The sequence below is a fragment of the Bombus impatiens genome, unplaced genomic scaffold (assembly GCF_000188095.3).
Source record: "Bombus impatiens unplaced genomic scaffold, BIMP_2.2 scf_0034, whole genome shotgun sequence".
NCBI lineage: Eukaryota > Metazoa > Arthropoda > Insecta > Hymenoptera > Apidae > Bombus > Bombus impatiens.
The window spans coordinates 40,036-60,287 of NT_176453.1; the positions used below are offsets into that span (position 1 = coordinate 40,036).

General features: G+C 37.0%; 1 protein-coding gene across 2 annotated transcripts in view; it reads left to right on the plus strand.

Moving 5' to 3' along the window:
• LOC100744874 (CCR4-NOT transcription complex subunit 6-like) overlaps window positions 1-20,252 on the plus strand; it is a 44,739-nt gene that overhangs the window by 1,563 nt on the left and 22,924 nt on the right. For both annotated transcript variants that reach the window (XM_033322010.1, XM_033322007.1), the window contains exon 3: window positions 92-267. In XM_033322010.1, the coding sequence (XP_033177901.1) occupies window positions 92-267 (176 nt within the window). The remainder of the gene's footprint in view (window positions 1-91; window positions 268-20,252) is intronic.

A 20,252-nucleotide genomic window follows, 5' to 3' on the forward strand; every position in this document is an offset into this window, starting at 1 on the left:
TATTATCCAGTAAAAAGATAACGTGAATTGTTAATTGAACGCATATTAAATTTTTTGTGTATCTTATTCTGATGTTTTGTTTATATTTCAGAGAATTGTTGTTAAACCAAAATTACCTCCGAGTGTTACCATATGAACTAGGAAAATTGTTCCAATTACAAGTGCTAGGACTTCAGGGAAATCCACTTAGCAAGGAAATAATGGCGTTATATGGAGAACCATCTGGGACTCACAAGCTGCTGTCATATATGCTGGACAATTTACAAGGTATGTAATTAAAACAATCGTTTATTTAATGAACCATATTTAATCTTGTAGAGGAGCTTAATATCGTTAGTTAATTTTGTTTTCATTAATATAAAATTTATATATAATGTGTTATAATAACGCAATATATGTTAATTTGTATTGTTTATTTGCTATTAGCATGCAATGATAAATAATGACGATGACATGCTAACTAGGGTCATCGTTGATCGATATTAACAGTTGTTATGTGTATTTGAGTAATGCGCCACCAGATGGCTGTATATGTCTACTTCCTATGTAACTTGCTAATCTCGAGTTACCTTTTTCTTTTCCATAACAACATTTTTATACAAAACATTGAAAAAACTTTTTTCAAATATAATATATCGTTGTTGAGGTATAATAATTGTAAATATTTTCTAAGTATAATGAAAATTTCACCCATTAAACGACAAATGTACGAATTAAGTATATACATACTTAACATGTTAGTGTTAATACAATCTCTTGTCAATTTTATGCAAACAAAATGGTTATAGTTTATTCAATAAGAATATTAATATTTTTAAAAGATATAATAAAAAAGAATGAAAATTGAGCAAAAGAGATTGTCGATCACTATAATCCAAATAAATTATTTTAATTAATAGCTGAGAAGTGTAAATAAAAGATACAAATTTTTATTTCGGCATAATTAATCGATTTGTTTTCTCTCTGTATTATTTCACGAATTGTAACAAACAATACTAAAACCTTTATAATCGTGATAAGGTATCTCATTGACTTTACATCAAAATTGTAATGGAACGTTAGTGCACAGTAAGTAACATTCGGAATTAGAAAGTTATGTATTTTCTATAATAAGTTTCTCGAAAGTCTATTGTAATTCTTATTTATCTTTTTTAGACATTTCTATTTCGTTTCTTCATCGTTCTAGTACCTAATATTCTACCAACCTCTTCAAGTGGCGATTATTAATCGTATTAATCATTGATTTATGATAAGTAACGCCGTCAGTAATTGTCACGAAGATTAACGCGCGGATAGAACGCGTTGCGTTAATCTATTAGAAATAAAATATCGCCGATGCAAAGTGGCCATTTGGAAGATAAAAATTTCGTGATGTCGACGCAGAGCTTATGAAGACCATTTAATGCCTTGGAGAACACATTAGAGCCTACATAATTTAATTTCTTTTAACTTCGGGGTCAAGTGGGTGTGCCGGGGCGCAGGCGCGTTGAGTTGTACAAGTGGTTACGTTAGGGAATGCTCGGTGAAACGTGGGGGAATTGCAAAGCGGACCAGAAGGGAAGGCGTTCTTCTATCCATTGTGTTTCACAATTTTTGCCAGTTGCCCGATTGCCTGAAAGGTCTCGGCTGTACCATTCCGTTTATCCATTGTTCTCCGACTTTTACTATTCGGCACTACGGCACTATGCCTGTCATTTCCTCTTCCAGAGGATACTACCTCGTCATCATCGTCCTCCACTTTCTTCGCTTCATCTTTCTTTGTGTCAAGGGTCGTTTTTTCTTTCTTTTTTTTTCTATTTAAAATCACGTTCATAGTGTGCAGATCTTTAAGAAGATAATTTTTTAACGTATGTGAATCATTCTCCGATATCTAAAATCTATAGGTTTCTTTTCTTTAAGCTTTCTAATCAGAATGATCCATATCGAAGGAACATAGATATACAATGTAGCAATTTTTATGAGATTTATTACATAGTTGCTTGCATTTTTCAATTCTTTTCACTTGGCCCTTGTTTTTGCCTATATAAATATTTAATAATAATTCTTTTATGGTATATATCTTTCATGACTATTGTTTGTTATCGATGACACTTTTGTGCTGTTTGCACTTCACGTTTGTGCTGTTTCAGAAAGATAAAAGAATACTCTAGCATCTTTAACATCTGCATAATGCATTCACATTTTTCTCCACAAAATATTCATTGTATTACTCAATTATTGCGAGTGTATAGAATATTATATGTTGAACTTGTAGATATCATAATAGTAGTTGTTTTTATAGAAAGATTAAGATTCATTGGTAATTTGTAAGGGAATTAAAGTACATACCTCGCCGATAAAGTGTAATCCTTAACGTTCGGAAGAAGCAGCTAGCTACTTGAAGCTCCTAATAAACCCCACGGAAGAGCTACGGAAGTAAATCGATTTCCTACTGTTTACTCTTTAATGTGGCAAAGTTGTTTACTGATAGAGAAAAGGTTGCGTGTTCTATTTTATACGATGATAATGAAGCTAACTGCATAAAGTCATTATTTGCTACTCATAGTAAATTAGCCAAACGCTTTTTCTCTTAATTTCTATTACCCGACAAAAAATTAATAAAATTATATTGTAGAAAAAAATATATGATAAATGTCTGTTGCAACGGATATCTGCTGTTTTTCGTCGAAATATTTCTTGGAAATTTCTATTCCGTTCGTAAGTATAGCGACATGGTTACTGAAATTTTACATAAATCTCCATTAAGTGTATTTATGTAGATCTTTTCAAATAGGGCCTTTAACAACATTATGGCATCGTCTTTCTATATTTGATGTTCACCGCTGGCGCATATTTTATTTGTTTTCCAACGTACGTAATCAATTGACGAGATAAATCGGAGAGTTCTGTTAGTTTAAATTTCCTCCTTCCGTAACCCTTTGGAACCTCATATGCACCGCAATGTCTACATTGGTTTCTCAACAGGAAAATCAAGTCGAGAGTTTAGTGCTCAGACGCTATGATGAAACTTTCGTATATTCACTGCAAACAGTCATAGAATAATCGGCGCGAACAAAGTTAATTAATTTCTCCATAATTGTTCTCTTACTCTCTAAAGTAAATCAATACAATTCAGTATGGCGATAGATTATAGTTGTCGAAATATTAAGTGAAACTTTCGGAGATCCGTTAAAGTCTGTAAAAACACAAATTTTGCTTTTGTCATACAGCCAATGGAAAATGCATATTAGGAAGCATAATCGATAAATTGCGAACATCAGAATTTCTGAAAATTTATCGAAATCTCTAGAAACGTAAATTATAATATATCTATTACATAGTTGATAGAAATAAAACAGATTTAATGACGTTTAATCGATTTTCAAAATAAAATGCAATATATTTCCAAGTTTCGATCATTATGGGTTAATCTTGAAATTAATTAATCCTCAAATATATAACACACCTGTACAATTTGTTCGTAGCTCTTTTTTAAAATAAAGTTATTAGGAAATTTAAAAAAAACTGCTAATCTGGAAGTTTAAAGAAATGTGAAAATATCGATCACTTTACAGTAGAACTTTTTCTTCGACAGATTCTTCTTGCATTTGTTTTACGAGTATACTCATTGAAGATTACGATAGGAAATTTCAAGGATATTCGATAAATTGACAGATATTAATTATCTATAGAACTCTTAGTTAACCGAGCAGTTTATTCCAAATAGATAAGCTGATCGCGAAGAAATCGCTGAGAAATTTTATAATTCGCAGCTCCTCGTCGTGAAAAAGCTGTGTACTAAAAAAATAAGGCAATATATCGCCTGTACATTTTATATATCGTTAACAATTGGAATTAAAGAAGCAAATGCAAAGTTCCGTACAAAGAATAACAAGCGTACTGACAATTGCGCGTATCTGTTAAACTGTTACGTACTTTTACACCCGTTAAACTTTCAGTCTGAAAAATAAACGAGATACTCCTACAAACTTGGTTTGTTCGAAAATCGACGTTATTTTACAGATACATCGGCAATTCTCTTTTACGATTGATCCATCCTCCATTTTACGAGTGCCTTTTATTTGTTCGTTAAAAAGTCACGATCTCCTTTATTAGACGATTTTCCTCGAGTTGCGATATCCGCACGTATAGCGGACGTATAGCGGAATGCGCGCCGAAGATTTCGTTGATGCGGCTCGAGTGGGGGAATAGAAAGCAGAGAAACGCTTGTCACAAACAAACAAAAAAATGTTCGTTTTAGTCCTTTCGAGAGAAAGAAAACTGGGTCTCGCTGACGCGAGACGAGTGAAAGGGGTCTTGCAGTCCGAAAAAAAGAAAAAGAAGAAAAAAGAGGAAGAAAGGAATTATGCGCGATTCACTAGGTTGCTCGGTGCCACCTCACCCGTATAATTACACCGGGCCTCGGTCTCGGCTCTGTGTAATTGAGGACGAGTCTGAGAGGAGAAAGTGAACCGCGGTTTCGTGTATACACCGTGGCGAGAGTTCCTATGATTCATTCGTTATTCGGCGTGTATGGCGCGCACTCGGTTAGGCGTTGAGCACACGAGCTGTGAATCGCTATGACACGCGTTACGAATTCGTTTCGATGCCTTCTTGTCGACCTCGTTACATTCTCCTTCTTCCTGCTTGCTTTTTTCCGGCAGGTACAAACGCCACGTTGAGCGACGCGATGCGTGGAAAGTACGCGACGATACTTTTCGGTTGGCAAACAGAACTTTAGTCGAATCAGAAACCATTCACGCTCTTGCAAATGCATTCGTAAGCATTCGAACAATTAGACTAAGAATTCTAAATTCCCTGTACGCAATCAAAGAAATGGAAAGTAGATACAGATTTGTTTGACGAATATTACATGAAATACCGTTCTTTGAATATTTTATATAATTTTCCGTATCACGTCCTTCGAATTTCCCACCAGTTTCGTAAAAATTCCTCCGATGATGATTGTAACGAGTCAGTTGAATAATAATAATTATACGTAATGATTATGATAGATGAATTTCAGGAAAACGCACGGTTTGTAAACGGATCGTTTAATTTAATTTAATGGTGCGATTTGGATAGACGAACGATTTTATTAAAGTGTTTGATTCGAATGAAATTTGATGAAACGCTAGTTAATGTAACAGCGTTAATGAAATTATCTTGCATTATTTATTATGTTTATGTACGGCTGGATGAGTTTGAATAGACCTGGATGGTGCAAACGCGAATATCGTATTTGCTTCGTTTTTATACATGTTCTGTGCCTCTGTATTTCGCATCGAATCGCATTCGCTGTGGTTTTTGCGATTCGCTGAACGATTCGGGCGTGGGAAAGCGTGGAGTGTTTTCAGGCGGAAAACTCGTTGCACGTTCCTCGGTGGATACTTCTTTTTGAAAGTTGAACGCTTTTTATTGCCTCTTTCCGGAGGTCGTTGAAAATTACTTCGTTCGTTAAGTTGAAAGGTTCATTTCAAACAAAATTACATCGATCCGCGCTCAACGTGCACGCTAACGCGGTTGCTTCTTCAAACTCCGTGTAGTGTATCGATTCTGTTCTAGTTCGACGAAGAAAAACCGGACTTTGCTTAAATCACTGAAATCTTTGAATTTACCAGGATCGAACGTGTCTTGGAAATCGCGAGAATTAAACGAGAAATTCTTAATCTTATTGTAAGAAAATCGTGCGTAATTCTTTTTGATAAGCGAGCCAAACCGATCAACTTTGTCTCTTTGTCAGTTTTTCAGTTTCGTCGAACAAGTACACGATTAATCTACCACTCTACGAAGAAACAAATTACGTACTCACATTCTGTGAATTTATTTATTAGAAAAATTATCGTATAAATAATAGGAAATTCCAAGATAAATTAAAAAAACTAACGTTGAAATCGCTATTTTCTGTTTTTCTTTAGAGGAGATATTTGTCACTGGAATATCGACGCAAAGATCGACTCGCCAACTATCGGTCGTTGTGTCCCGTCTTTGTAAAAGGAAATCACGTGCCTCGGATTTCCACTCGAGCGACTTGCGCCGATCGATAGCTTTAGAAACCGTTTGTCCACTAATAACTCTCATTCAGGCTCGTAATATCGGGGATTATGTACCTAGCGGCATGCCGAGCAACGCGGATAGTCACGTTTTGCGTCGTCGATGAAAAACGAATTACGAGCTCGAACGATAACGAAACGCGATTCGGCTTACAATTAGCTCGATACGTGTATTTCCGTTCGTACGGACATATTCTGGTCAAAGTAGGAATTTACGTATGTAACGTATAACACATACGACTTTTTGCAATGATATTTTATTCTTTATCCATAAGTTACTGCTTAGTGGAATTGAAATGTGCGCGATTTCATACTGTGAAATTAAATGTATCGCGAAAGAAAGCTAGCGTTTACGTCGGATGTTGAAATTGCGTAATGTCAAAAGTATGTCGACCAAATTAAAAATAGAAATAGGAAGAAGGAAAAAGTGTTATCAGAACATAGCTCGTTTAAAAGTGTATTAAAACTGTCTGACGATAATACGAAATACGAGGTCGCGTAATGAATCGATAGAGAAAATTACTGACGCGTTTACTGAAACCAAGCAACATAGAAATGATCTTCGGAGTAATAAATTCCATTTTCAGCCGCTGCCAATATTGTACTGCTTATTATTAGTTTCAGCTGCATACAATACACTGGCAGAGTTCCGTCGTTAAAATCTACCACTGTATAATTATTATATTATATAAATTAGGGCTCGTGCTATTGCTCGGATACTCACTCCATTTAGATCCGAATAAGCGTTTTTCTTCTACAACTTCACTCGCAGGTAATTGGTGTCTGGTTAACAAGCTCCCATTGTATTAATAAATTTAATTCAAGTTGATCTCTTTAATCCAAATTCAGGTGTGCAAGAAAAGCTTCGTGTGTGTTTGGGTAATCGTGGAAGAAAAGTCGAATCCGAATACTCGAGTGGCTCAGATTCTGCTCGTAATCGATTCTTTGGCAGAAATTCGCACAATAATCAGTACTCTGATACCCAGGTAGTAAAAGCTCCACAAGTATCCATCATAAATACTTCAACAAATACAATGCTGTGCAAATACTTTTTGCCACCGCTGCATGCAAAAGTTTCTTTCGTTTCATAAGATGATAGTAGATGAACAATAATTTCTGTTTTATATTATTTTATTTAATTAGGTATGATCCATTTCGTTATATTTCTAGTATTATGTTCGTGCATAATTCAATAAACTAATATAAAACAAAAAATATTGTGCGTCTAAAGAAACTTTTCGGACAACCTAATACAATGCGCGTTGTAAAAATGATTTTGCCAAAAGTGAGAAAGTGTCTGGTGACTTGGTTGGACGCCGGTGTATCTATCGTTCGATACGTCGAATTTCCTTCGATAGCGTTTCCTGTCGCTCGTAGAATCGGTGCTTACGATAGTGGGACACGTTTCGATAGCCAATGAAGCCAACCAGACACAGGTTGCGTTCACGTTCTCATTCTCGTTGTGGAGTTGCAAGTATACGGTTCACTTTCTACGAGCACCTGACCCGTGCCACCCAATAGGCTGTCCGAGTACTTTCCTTGCTCCAACTATTATTAACCACGGGCAAATTCGCCGTTAAATCGGTGTACGGAGGATAACCACCGGTTTGTATTCTCCGACAACTTATCGCCATTCTCAAAGCTGCCGACATCCGTGGTTAAAGGGCACTGCGATTTTTTCCTCGCCACGGACAATCCACGATTCTTTTCATTCGCTGGGAATTCATTGCTCCGTTAATCCGGCTTGTTTTCTGAAAGTCGGCGCATTATTTACGCTCGGTTCTTCGGTATAACGCGACTCACAGCCAATTCCAACGCAAAGAATCCTGTTTACTCGATAGGCGTATCGTGAGTTCGATTTTAATTGTTTCTACGCGTCCGTCGATTATCATTTTTTGGGTTGTCATAATAAAAATTGTTGTAATAAAATATAGCGTTTTATTCGATTATTGGACTATTTAACTCTTGCATGTTATTTGATATTCTGCTCCTTTCTTTATTTTTATTATTCTCGAGCATCGATCCTTGTTACGATATCACGAAAGATATGGATTTTAATATTTGTATAAGATAGATTCATATAAGTTGTTCAACTACTTTCATTTTTATGTAAGAAGGTTATTCAAAGGACAATGAAACAGAACGAACAAATGCCTGGCCTTGAACTTGGTATTCCTGACACTCGAACGACGTTCCATCACTTTTGCAACGTTGGCACATGCGAAGATAAAATCAATTCTGGCTGTCAGCATTAGCATAGCTCGCTAATAAAGTAAATTTCTAATTCAAAGTGAATTTCTAGTTTATAGGAGAAAGCAGTTTTGCGGGGTCTCTGAATTTTTGTCGTTCGAGTCGAATAACAAGTTCATGTAAATGTCGTCGTAGTGATATCGCTTTTAATTCCTGTGTTTCTCTCACAACCATTTTTCAAACTTGTTTAGGCGGACTTTTGTAGTTCCTGTTGTACTCATCTTCCTTGTAGACGACACGAATGTCTCTGAAATATTTTTCAGCGAAGTTCTGAGAGCGACGTAACGAATAGTTGGTCAGAAAATCGTGATTGTCGTTCTACGATACAATAAAATACGATAAATGAAATACAATAAAATATATAATACAATTTACATATGAATACTTTCAACGTTATATTTACTATGCCTTATTTTTTTTATATATGTTAGAATTTTGCTAGAATTACTAGAATTAAGAATAGTTTGGAAGTTTCTCAAATTTCAAAATCGAACAAAGATTCTTCTTTTTGAGAACAAACAATTTTCTATTCTCCTCTAAATGGAATTTCTTTTTTTCCCGTAACAAACAAATCTCAATTCTTCGTCGTCTCTGCTTGCTAAGGATCTCCAACGGAAACCGTATTCGATGCTAAGAAGCAAATTCATCGTCACGCTTTTCTCGTTCTTAAACGTGCAAACTGGACGAAAATTCTTCTTTCCCTGTAACAAACGAATTTCGATTCTTTTTTATCGCTGTTTGATCAAGCGTGTTGGAAAGAAATCGTGCTCGTTGCCCGAAGAGTAGAAATAATAAAGGCTACAATGCCATACAAAAGAGCAACATTCTTTTTTCTTTGCAATGGTTGTTTATATGAACACCGTAAGCAGAAAATATGGACGCAAGAGTTATCACGATAATTCATGCGATTTTTAGCGTTTCCTGCGCGATATAGGATTTATGTTACACGATCCGTTTCCTAAATTAGGCTATAAGTGTCACCGTCTTTCATGCTTGAACATGTGCGTACATAAATCCTACCTCAATTATCCTATCAAATAAGAAAATCTCTACTGGCGTTTACATCCTTTTTAAGGAAACTACGTAATGGACTTACATCCTTTTTTAAAATTATAAAATTCTTCTTACCTGACATTTTTCAAATTTTTTAATTGACAGGTCCTCGAGGTATTGAAATAAAAATATTGTAAAGTCATACGAAGCAGCATAGTACATGTAACGAACGAGTCTTGTTATATTTTGTCAATGAATAACATTTTGCTGAACGATGCATCGTTTTCTACAAAGATGTAGTTTTGCACAGCCTCAGTTTCTTCCTTCCACTTCATCCCCACGCTTTCGTCTTTCGTAAACGTGCAAACCAGCCGAAAATCCTTCTTTCCCCGTAACGAACGAATGTCTTTTTAACGATTTGGCCCACGGCACATTTTTCCAAGTATCGAGGACTAATATTCACTATTTAAAAAACAAAGAAGTCTAAAAATTATTTAAACGATGAATTATAATTTACGGTAACGATTTTATTCAACGATTTCACATATCGTTCATACAAAACATCAAATTGAAAGTATATATTAAAAGTATAAAGAAATATAGGTAAAATTACAAACATTAAAGATGATTAGAAATAAATAACACAACTTGAACGTGAAATTAAAAATTCACGATGCGTTTTAATGTTTTTTTTTTACAATATTTTTATCGTTCGATTATAACTTTATTTAGCCATAACTGATAGTGTAACTTTTTCATTAATTTTAACACCACTGGATTGCTGTATTTTATTATATAACGTACTTTATAAAAGCAGAAAAAATGACGCGATTAATTGGCGACTATTCCAGGTGAGGTGGCGTAGGGTGACAAAGAAATACTCGGCGGTGTTCAACAATATATTTATTTAACACTTTACTGACCGCTAGCTAGCTACTGGCAGCCCAAGCGCAGATTCTCCCTGGCGTCGGCTCTGTTTCGGTTTAGACTCTCCAATACCATTCTTTTTATTCATCGCGAACGCTACGTTTTTCAAATTGGTATAAAACTGCGAGAGCTTACAAAGCAACGCAACTGAGCACCTTAGTACTAAATAACAAATTACTGTTCAAATAATGAGAAAGATTGTCTGTGACAAAAAGCGATTAATCGGCTATCGGTCGGAAAGTGTTAACCTTTAATCCTCACCTCCAACTCGTTTCGTACAATTCCAACCTACTTTTCGCTTCTCGGTTACAACTCGACTGTTCTCACTTCGCGGTTAAAACTCGAATCTCTCGCTTCGCTGTTAAAACTCGAATGTTTCTTTCATTCGATTCGTTTCTTTCGTCGCTTCTCGATATCCCCATACACGCGCGTTCGGTGATATACTTGGTATCGACGAAACCGTCGGAAAGTTGCGTTGGCAGGTGCCGTTACACAGGTGAACAATAACTGATAATAACAACAAAAAAGAAGGAAAACACGTTGCTAAAGTGAAAAAGGGAGATCTCCCCCTATTCGGTTGGCTAAACGTTAAGATTCCTTTTAACCCTGTTTGCTACGTTTCGAAAAGAAAGCGCTTTCTTCGCGACAATAATCTACCCATAAGCTGGCCGTGCGATAATTTCTCTGTAATTAACGTGCTCGCAACTTTTCTCCCACAATGCGATCGAATGAACGGGTCGAGAGGGCGATTAATCTACTTAAGTAGTCGGTTGTCTCCAACTTTCTCGGCTGGTCGCGTGCAGAGATCGACGACGCGCGAACTACAACATGGAACCCGTTGCATCCAACAAATTCTGTTACGTGTAGTTGGCGAGTGATGTCGACGTATGTGCGCGCACGTGTTCACCAGCCTAACCACGGACGCGATTTCCTGCCTTTCTCTACCAGCTAGCGAACTCGGCAAACGAAGCGAATCAAACGATAAGGCATTCGCTCGACGCACACTGACGAACAGAGACGCGAATGTGGCCAGTGGGCAGCAGCTATTATAAACGAGACTCTTTATCTCTGAGAACTAACCGGCACCGCTCTTTCCCACGTTTTGTTGCTGCTGCGACCAGGGAGGGCGTTTCCTTCCAACTGCACGAACAACAGCGAAAGATAGTTCGAATTTCGTTCTACCTTGGAGTTTCTCGCATTATCGTTTCTCTTCTTCTCTCGCCACCTTTCCGATCTCAGCTGGCCCGGCCGCCAGTTTTGCGTGCCACCGATTCCTTTACCGTCCCAGGCAAAGTTTCGCCAGACGCTTTTCTATCCGAACGTTTTTCGACCGACCGCGAACCGCCAGATCTTCCAAGTTAAAGCGAAATAATTAATTTCTAATTTGTCGTAAATCGGTTTCTCCGACTTGTAGTTTCTCTGCTTAATTAGTTTCTAAGTTGAGGCAAAATAATGAAAGATCGTCGATGATGCGAATAAATTATTTTGATCGGTAGCCGAGGAGCTTAAGGAACAGAAGAGAAAGTTTCACGAGGCTCGTTGCCTGAACACTTTTTAACCGAGTTCGAACCGCCACATTTCCTTCCAAGAAATTTAAAACAATCGATATAATTCGTCGGCGAGAATATCAAAGAATATCAAATTTTAATGCATGCAGAAAGATAGTCAGTTATGTAAATGAATTATTGTAATTAATAGCTGAGAAACCTTGGGTTTGCCATTCAGCAGAATCAGTCGATTTGTTTTCTTCCTGTGTGTCGTTTCGCTAGTCGATCAAAATAATTGTAGAATTTTGAAAATTCTGATAGGTACGAGTAGAACATTTTTCATATTAAATTGCTAGATATTCTAATGTACACAGCGAATCATAAACGTCTACGCTTCAGCTGGTGAAGCTAAAACAAGTAAAGATCTCGGTAGGTCCATTGTACTTTGGTTTTCGAATTACGAATGATCAAAGAAGATGTTGAAGGTTTTCGGTTCGGTTGAATCATTTTTAACTAACGAAATCACTAAAAAGGCTGCAAGTGTAGCTTCAAGAATTATAATAATCGTATATAAATCGTATATAAATAGCTGTTTGTTATAATAATAATAAAATATAAATATCGAGATGCCTATGGTGTTCAAATATTGAAAAGTTGCTTCTGAGAAATGCAGAAATTTACAAAACTCGCTTCTAAGAATAATCAATTGTTTCAAGGAGCTGTAATATCTACTTTCTATTCTTTAATTTACCGTTCTCTGAATTCGAGTAGGTAATAGGCAGATAGAAAACATTCCGGCAGCGCAAAAAGTTTCTGGAAATTGCAACTATGCAGGTAGCGGAGGCGAATGTAGAAAGTCTGGTGCTAAATTTTACATTGGGAAATTTTTAAATAAAAACTTCGGTGACAGTGTTTCAAAAGTTTTCTCCTTTCTTAAAGACACCGCGTTGCGTAACTGTAAACCTAATCTCTATAGTGTTTCATTGAGTTTCTAATAACAGTGAAAGAATTAACATTGGCGAATCTCGAGAGAAACGAGCAATGGTGTGTTTATAATAAAGTCGAACGAAAAATACAATCTTTGGAAACTTGTTTTGTATTAAAAAAATCTTAGCAAAGTATTAAGACGTTTAATGTTTAAATAATAATTGTTCTTAAGCGTCGGTGTAAGAGTTCAATGATCAAATTTACTACACCTATACAGACATGTTTTATCATCGATTTTTCTTTACATGTATAAGATAATAGATATATAAGTGAGAATAACTATAACATAGTTGAAAGGCGTACTGGAAAGTTATTTAAACATAAGACGTTGACTAAGCGCTGCTGTGGTACAATTTAGGTCAAACTTCTAAATCTTGATCAGAGGACTAAGTCCGTGGAAATTATGCTAAAACAACAAGTGAACTTACAGTGACTATACTTTTTAATTGCTAGCGAATAAGTACGTGCAACAAATAAATGAAATATTACACCGATCTACGTTTGGTAATAAAAATTTAACGCATAGAGCGACGAGAGTATTGGAAAATTTATCGGAATATCGAATATGAATATTGATCTAACTTTTCCTACGACACGTCGTTCCTTGCTTTAATTGATTTCGATGGAACCGATAAAATCTTCTGTTACCCGACGTCCTCTTAAGCGATTTTTACTCAGAAATTGCAGTATGAACAAAGACAAATATGAAACTATGCATGGTGGAATGCTACAAAAGGGCACATTTCGATCCCTTTGTCCGTATATCCTGTTCCTGCTCTCTTCATTTAAGAGCCATAAAGATAAAACCTTTCAGATACAAACTTAAGTGCACTTGCGCCTTTAAACATCAGACGTGCTTGTACCGACGATGGGAAATAATGTCGACTGTAATGCGTACACGAACGAATTTGTAGCAGTGCAAGTTTCGGGCAGATCTTTTGTTTCGATTAAACTGCTATGGAAAACCTTTGAAATCGGGCCTTTACTCCAGCTATTTTTTTCTTGCTCTTTTGTGCCGATACAAAGAAGGGTTTTCCTAACAACCTTAACTGCTGAAACGTCAGCTCGATGAATGAAAAATAGTTTATGCCTCTATTCATATGGCCACGCTTAGCAGCTTAGCATTTTAACGCTGCTTCGTCTAACGCTGTTCGAGGCTTCCGAGAAAGAGCCACGTCGAGAAGGAAACGGTATACGGCTGTCAAATTTTATAACGAAAAAAGGCTGGATTTCGCTATTGTTCTTTTTAACGCAGTTTCATTTTGTTATTTGGGCTGCTTTTTTTGCAAAATCGGTTGACCGTGCGGAAGAAAAAGTAGAGAAAATCGGTAAAATTCATAAGGCACGCACCAATCGAGAACTTTGGTTTGTGAACAATTATTTGAACTTCAATTTTATTAAAATTTCAAAAGTTTCACAAAGCGGAGTTAAACGCTTTGGCCTGTCAACGGCTCGTTTGGCGTCGACACGAATCGAATCTTGCAGTATACATGATGATTTCACGACTGATGCAATGACAGTCTGGCAAGAATTACCAATTTGGATTTCCCGGTAATAGCAAATCGCCAGAAGGTGCATACGGCGATTACGTTAGTCTGCTTTCTTTTTCTTTAGACTTTAAACTTATTCAAATTACAGTTCCCATTTATTGTGATATAATAAACACAGGGATATAAGAAAATAGGCGTTGAAATATGCAGTAAATGTAGATTAAAATACAGTGATTTCGTATCTTCTCTTTCCTTCAAGGTGAACGATTGTACGCAGACAATCTGCAGTATAACCAGATAGAAAACAGTGTAAAAGCTGCATAAGCAGCTTACGTGCTGCGGTGTCTTACTATGCGAGTTATTATCCGTTGCATTTTATAGCGAATCATTTAGGCCATTAATTGTAACTTTCATCTCGCTGTAAACGATTTATGCGATTAGAAATGTCGACGACAAGATGACTGATAACGAATTAATATTTTAATACGTACGAAGAATTATCGAGAAATTCATTTGCCGGTAATTAAGTTCGAACAAACATCCAACTGTCCGAATTTCCTCGCAGAATGCCTCTTTTAAAATACACATTTTTTACCATATCTTCTCATTCAGACGCCTTTTTGTTTCTTTAGATCGGTTGTTTCCTTTTTAGTACCTGCAAATTCAACGCTGTTTTATCTTGAGCAGCTTTTCCGCTTTCCCCTATTACAACACTAATGAGGAAACGTCCTGTTTAATTAAGCGACATTTTCCTTTAGCACGTGTGTATAATTCCTAATTAAGGAAATATTAATTAAACACTGTTCCATATTATCATTTGCCAACTTTTAATTGTGTTATACTGGTTGATTCATGAGCGTGTGTCGGTACTTCGGGGGTTGAATCTGTACATTCGATTTTCGAATTATACGGTCGGCACATCAAGCATAAAAAGAAGATTAAAAAGGAAACACTCAACAGATCTCACAAAGGACATAACCTAACAAACAAACACTCGCCTCACTAAAGAAATAAAACAATCAAATCCGAAGATGGTATCTCACTGGGGGTAGCCATCCACATGTTACTTACCAATTAAGTTAGAAAAATTTACCAAATGTCCAGCTGGACAAATTGTAAAGTATAAATTAAATAATAAAAAAAAAATTTTTTTTTCGAATTATAAGTCAGCTTAGAGCAGAAGGATCTTCTAAGCTGTTAGAAAGACTGCTAACCTGTTCTCGTTTACAAGAAGTCTTCGATTCGTCATTAATTTCTACCCTTTGATACAGTTTAATCAACTACACATACCGTTGCTATTATACAAATCGACCTGATATCCGGACGCTTACGAGCGATAGCGTGTACTTGACAAATTTTCAGACGCGATTTTCTCAAGAACCAAGCCTTCCATGTAACTTCGTCTTATTTCGAACCATAAGAATCTTGCTCGCTTCGATTACACGACGAATCTTGCCTCACTGTGTACATTAGAGACGCGCGATTGGCTGCGGTATTCCAACACCTGCACACAACGATCGATTATCAGAGTAATCAACGATCGTTTGTAATTATCGATTAAGCAAGTTGCCGATGCCTAACTGGCTGACAGTCGCGAGTCGACGAGGACAAACACGCGTTAGAGGGCTGAGAAAGCGAGGCGAAACCTCATTTATAATCCACGGGAACGTTTTACTCTCTCCCGGCGCGATTTTACGACGCTGTGGCTCAGAGTTTCACCTGTCACGCTAACGGTCTTGTCAAGCAACGATCTTCTTTTAGCTTTACGATCGTGCCACTCGTGCCTCCCTCGAACTTCCTGCACGAGGATCATTGTTCTTCCGCGATCTAGGATCCCGAAACGATGCTTAATGGACGCAGCAATTTAGTTGCAAGACGTCGTTGCTGGCAATCGAGAATTATTCGTCGTATTACGAGGTAAAATATAACGAGTCAAACAATAAGACGTGGAAATTGAAGAACGAGACGATGGAAAGCGAGAGGAAGAAAGTGGTGGTTGGCAATTTTTACCGCTTTTATTTGTCGTAGCGCAATTTCAATTTTTCTTTTACTTTTATTATCTATAAATGTGTTCGCGTTCAGATCGCGTGCATAATTTTACGTTTTCTATTTTTCTAATGCAAAACAAGCACGCACAAGAGGCGGAAGAAGACAGCACTGAGATAAAGAAAACGTCCAATTTGAATTATGGTAATGGATGCTGTAGGAAATTACATTGTAGGGATAGGAAATTACGTTTAATGGTGAGCCAGGTCTGTATAGATTTTTTTCACAAATATGCGAAAGCACGCGACGCAAGTTAGAAAACTAATTTAATTAATCATCTAGAATAATGTTGTGTACGTCCTATAGAACATTTGATAAAGAAATAATTAAACGAACTGGCACAAAATCCATCAAATATTTCTTTCCTCTTTTATTGCTTCTTTCTGCAGTGAATGCAGACGATATTAGCAAGAGGTATCGGTGTTTTCTTCATGAGAACTTCCATCCGTTAATTCGTACATTTTTCATTTCCTACGTTAATTCTTTTGATGTATTTTAAGTATCATCCTCCATACTTGCGGAGTATAATGCATTCGCATTCGCCATCTATTGCTTCTTGTTAAGAATTCTGTTCCATTTTTCCTCTTCAATGCTATCTCCATTATTTGACGCGTTGTACGCGAAGAATAAGCGAAATACGATTGCGAAAAATACGCGCTATCGATATCAGCTAATCAGTGAATTATTGGAAATTATCGAGAGTACAAAAGGATGAACCGAAGACCACAGTACAAGCAACCGAGAGCAATCAGAGTCGTTGTACGGAAACCGATTTTATTGGTTGAATCAAAAGTAGCGAGGAAAGTCGTTCATTTGCTGCATTGAACTGAAATCGCGTAAAATCGCGTGCATCTCGTTCGCTGTAAAAAACATACAAGCGACTGCTGTTTCACTACGTTTCACTATCGATTTACTTATTCTCTGCCGTACAGGGCTACGATACAGCGAGGTTGCAAATCCTTAAAAATCTTAAGAATCTTAAAAATCGACATTTTGCACGCGGAAATTATTTTTGTTGGAAAACTGCGAGGTTGGAACTGAAACTGGAAAAACATATTCTTCTGTTTATTTTACGTTTCGTCAACAACATTGCAACAACTGTTTTTCCGCAATTAACGAAGAAGTCGTGTTCACAGCGACTTGCTGTAGGAATTACGTGTTAAAATTTCAACTTTTTTAGCGACAGATATAGCAAAAGAGTGAACAAACACCGAAACCCCCTAATCACTGGACTACTTGATACGACGGACCAGATTCGCAGGCTGAAAAGACACTACCCGCTAGACCTAAACGCTAGATTCAATTAGTTATCTAAATTAAGTAATATTTACTTAATTGTAATACTTACTTATAAATTATACTTATCTATAATAAGTATTAACTTATTATAAATAATCAGCCATGTCACTGCGCCACGCCAGAAAAATTACTGAAAATTCTCAATGCGAGAATTGATTGTAATTTTAATAAATAAATAAAAAAAAATTTTCAACTTGGAAGATGAATATCTGCGTGCTGGTAAGACTAGACTCTTTAAAAATCGAATCACGTACGGATAATCTAGCAAGTAACGTGTCAAGGAGAATTTCCAAGAAATTGCAAGAAAGTCAAAAATTCCTTGATCGCTCACGGTACACGGCATAGTGAGGACGGTTTATGGGATATCTTTTTGCCTTTCGTTTTCAATCGTCGTCCGTTTCGTAGCTCGGCAGGCCGGTAGGACGAGCGTGTTGATCGCGTTAATTTCCTGCGAAAGTAATTAACAGCGTCGGTGGCGATTCGCCTCGATTCACGCTGTACGGCGAAATGTTAGCTGGCTTTTCGAAATTGGAAACGCAGAAAGGAAACTTATTCTCGTATTTGACAAATTGGCGTATTTCATTGGCCTCGTTATCGCATCTAATTGAGCAAAGAAAACGCTAGAAGGTAATGCGTCGTTGCCTGTGTACTATTTGCTCGCATTTACTTGGAGAGAAACGCAACAGAAAACGACCGTACGTGGTTGTTTTTTCTCGTACGAACGTTAATTGAATCGTCGAAGATTATAGCGTCTGTAGTGATTAAATAATGGAAATTAGCTGCAGCGTTATTAAATCCTGCCGGTAACGTCGTTAAAAAGTTTTAATCTTCGTTTAATTGTAGCCCTTGCGTTATAAATATTCTAGCGGAGATAGCGGCGGATATATCGAAGGTTCGATAGGACCACGTCGAAACAAACAAGAGGATGATGATTCAAAAGGGACAGTATACCGTTGAATCGCACCATAAATCACCCATAGACCGTGTGCAGTGCTGCAATTGCGTTAATGCACGTAGGAAATAAGGCTGTGTTCGATCGCCTACGCCTTTATCGTAAATGACCTATACCGTTTCGTGGTTCGCGGTTCATAGAAATTGGAGGCGCGCGGCATCGTGCACGCGTGTGTTAATTACGCGTTGGAGAACCGTTGCGATAAATTTCAGCAGCGCCAGCTTTTCAGACACGAAAACAGTGGCTCGTAACTCGCGTCCTTGGGAGTTCTTTTTGTCAAATACGCAGCCGAACTATTGGTTTTGCAATGTTATAAATCGTAGCGGACACCGATCGAAAAGTAACGCGAGACCAGTTTTTTCCTCAGTAGCTGACAAAATCGAGATAACGAATGGCACGGGCGTTATCAATCACGATAAATTTCCGGCCGTGCGCTATCCTCAAAATTTATCGGTAATTTTGTATCGCGTTTTACGAGGCTAACGCGTATCTCATCGGTTCTTTCGCTTTTTCTCCCCGCCTCCTCTGTTTCTTTTTTCTTTTTTTTTCTTCTTTTTATGGACATACTTTCGTCCTGTCTCCGCTTCCCTTCGCCTTTCTCTCGGCCAATTCCAGCGGGCGTGACGCGAATCAATAATCACCGATCGGCAACAAAGCTGTCGACGCGCGCGTTATGGCCAAGATGAATATTCATTTTTCTGTGTGTGCGTGCCATCCCGGATATGGCGCCGATCAGCTTTATCACGATTCCGATCGATCGATTGAAATTTCAGTCGCGAAATTATCGTTGCCAGCAAACGAAGCTTGCCTCGTTTATCGTTGTACGTACGCGCGGCGAAGATACTTTTTCAAGTAGGACGCCGGTTGTGTACTTTGAATTAATCTCTGTTCAAGTCTGTGTATAAATTTTCTCTATGTTTTTCTATAAATCGCTATTTATACTGCGATACCGCATTCTATTTTTCTCTGTTGTTTCATATTTCAGAAAGAAGCAAGAATATTCGGAAACGAAGAGTACGGTGGTTTAAAAAATTATAAATAATTTTCGTTCCACTATCAATGAGTTCGTTCGCAAATTTCCGTACGCAGATTTTTTCTATAAAATATCGACATAGAAGAAAAATATGCTATACAAACACAAACTCGTGAATGCTGTATTAAAAAGTTCTAACGGAAACACGAAATAGTAGCGGATTGATTTTTCACTTGGTAAAATATAGTCGTACTTTGTTTATATCAGTTCCATTCCACATTGTTGCCCATTTTTAAAAACACAGCATTGATATTCGATCAAGTATCGAGTTTATTACCTAACGAATTGTTGTTGAACGTTTCCTTTTGTTTCAGTGAATGCGTTTAGAATTTCTTATTAATTATTTTTGAAGAGATAGCACGAGAATGAAATGAGTACCTACGCATAAAATAAAATGAGTTACATAATCGAGCCTCCATGAAAGTCAACGTTAATTTTATAAAACGTACCTACGTTTTTATAATAATTGCGATAATAGTATATACAGGGTGGTTGGTAACTAGTGGTACAAGCGGAAAGGGGGTGATTCTACGCGAAAAAGGAAGTCGAAAATATAGAATAAAAATTTTTTTTTTAAATTTTCCATCGAGACAACGATCTACAGTGAGATCCGTTATAACGAGACGTGATAAAGTGCACGCGTACCCAACGAAAATTCAAAGCCGATTTTCTCAAAAACAAAGCCTCAAACGAAAAATTTTTATTCTATATTTTCGACTTCTTTTTTCGCATAGAATCGCCCCCTTTCCGCTTGTA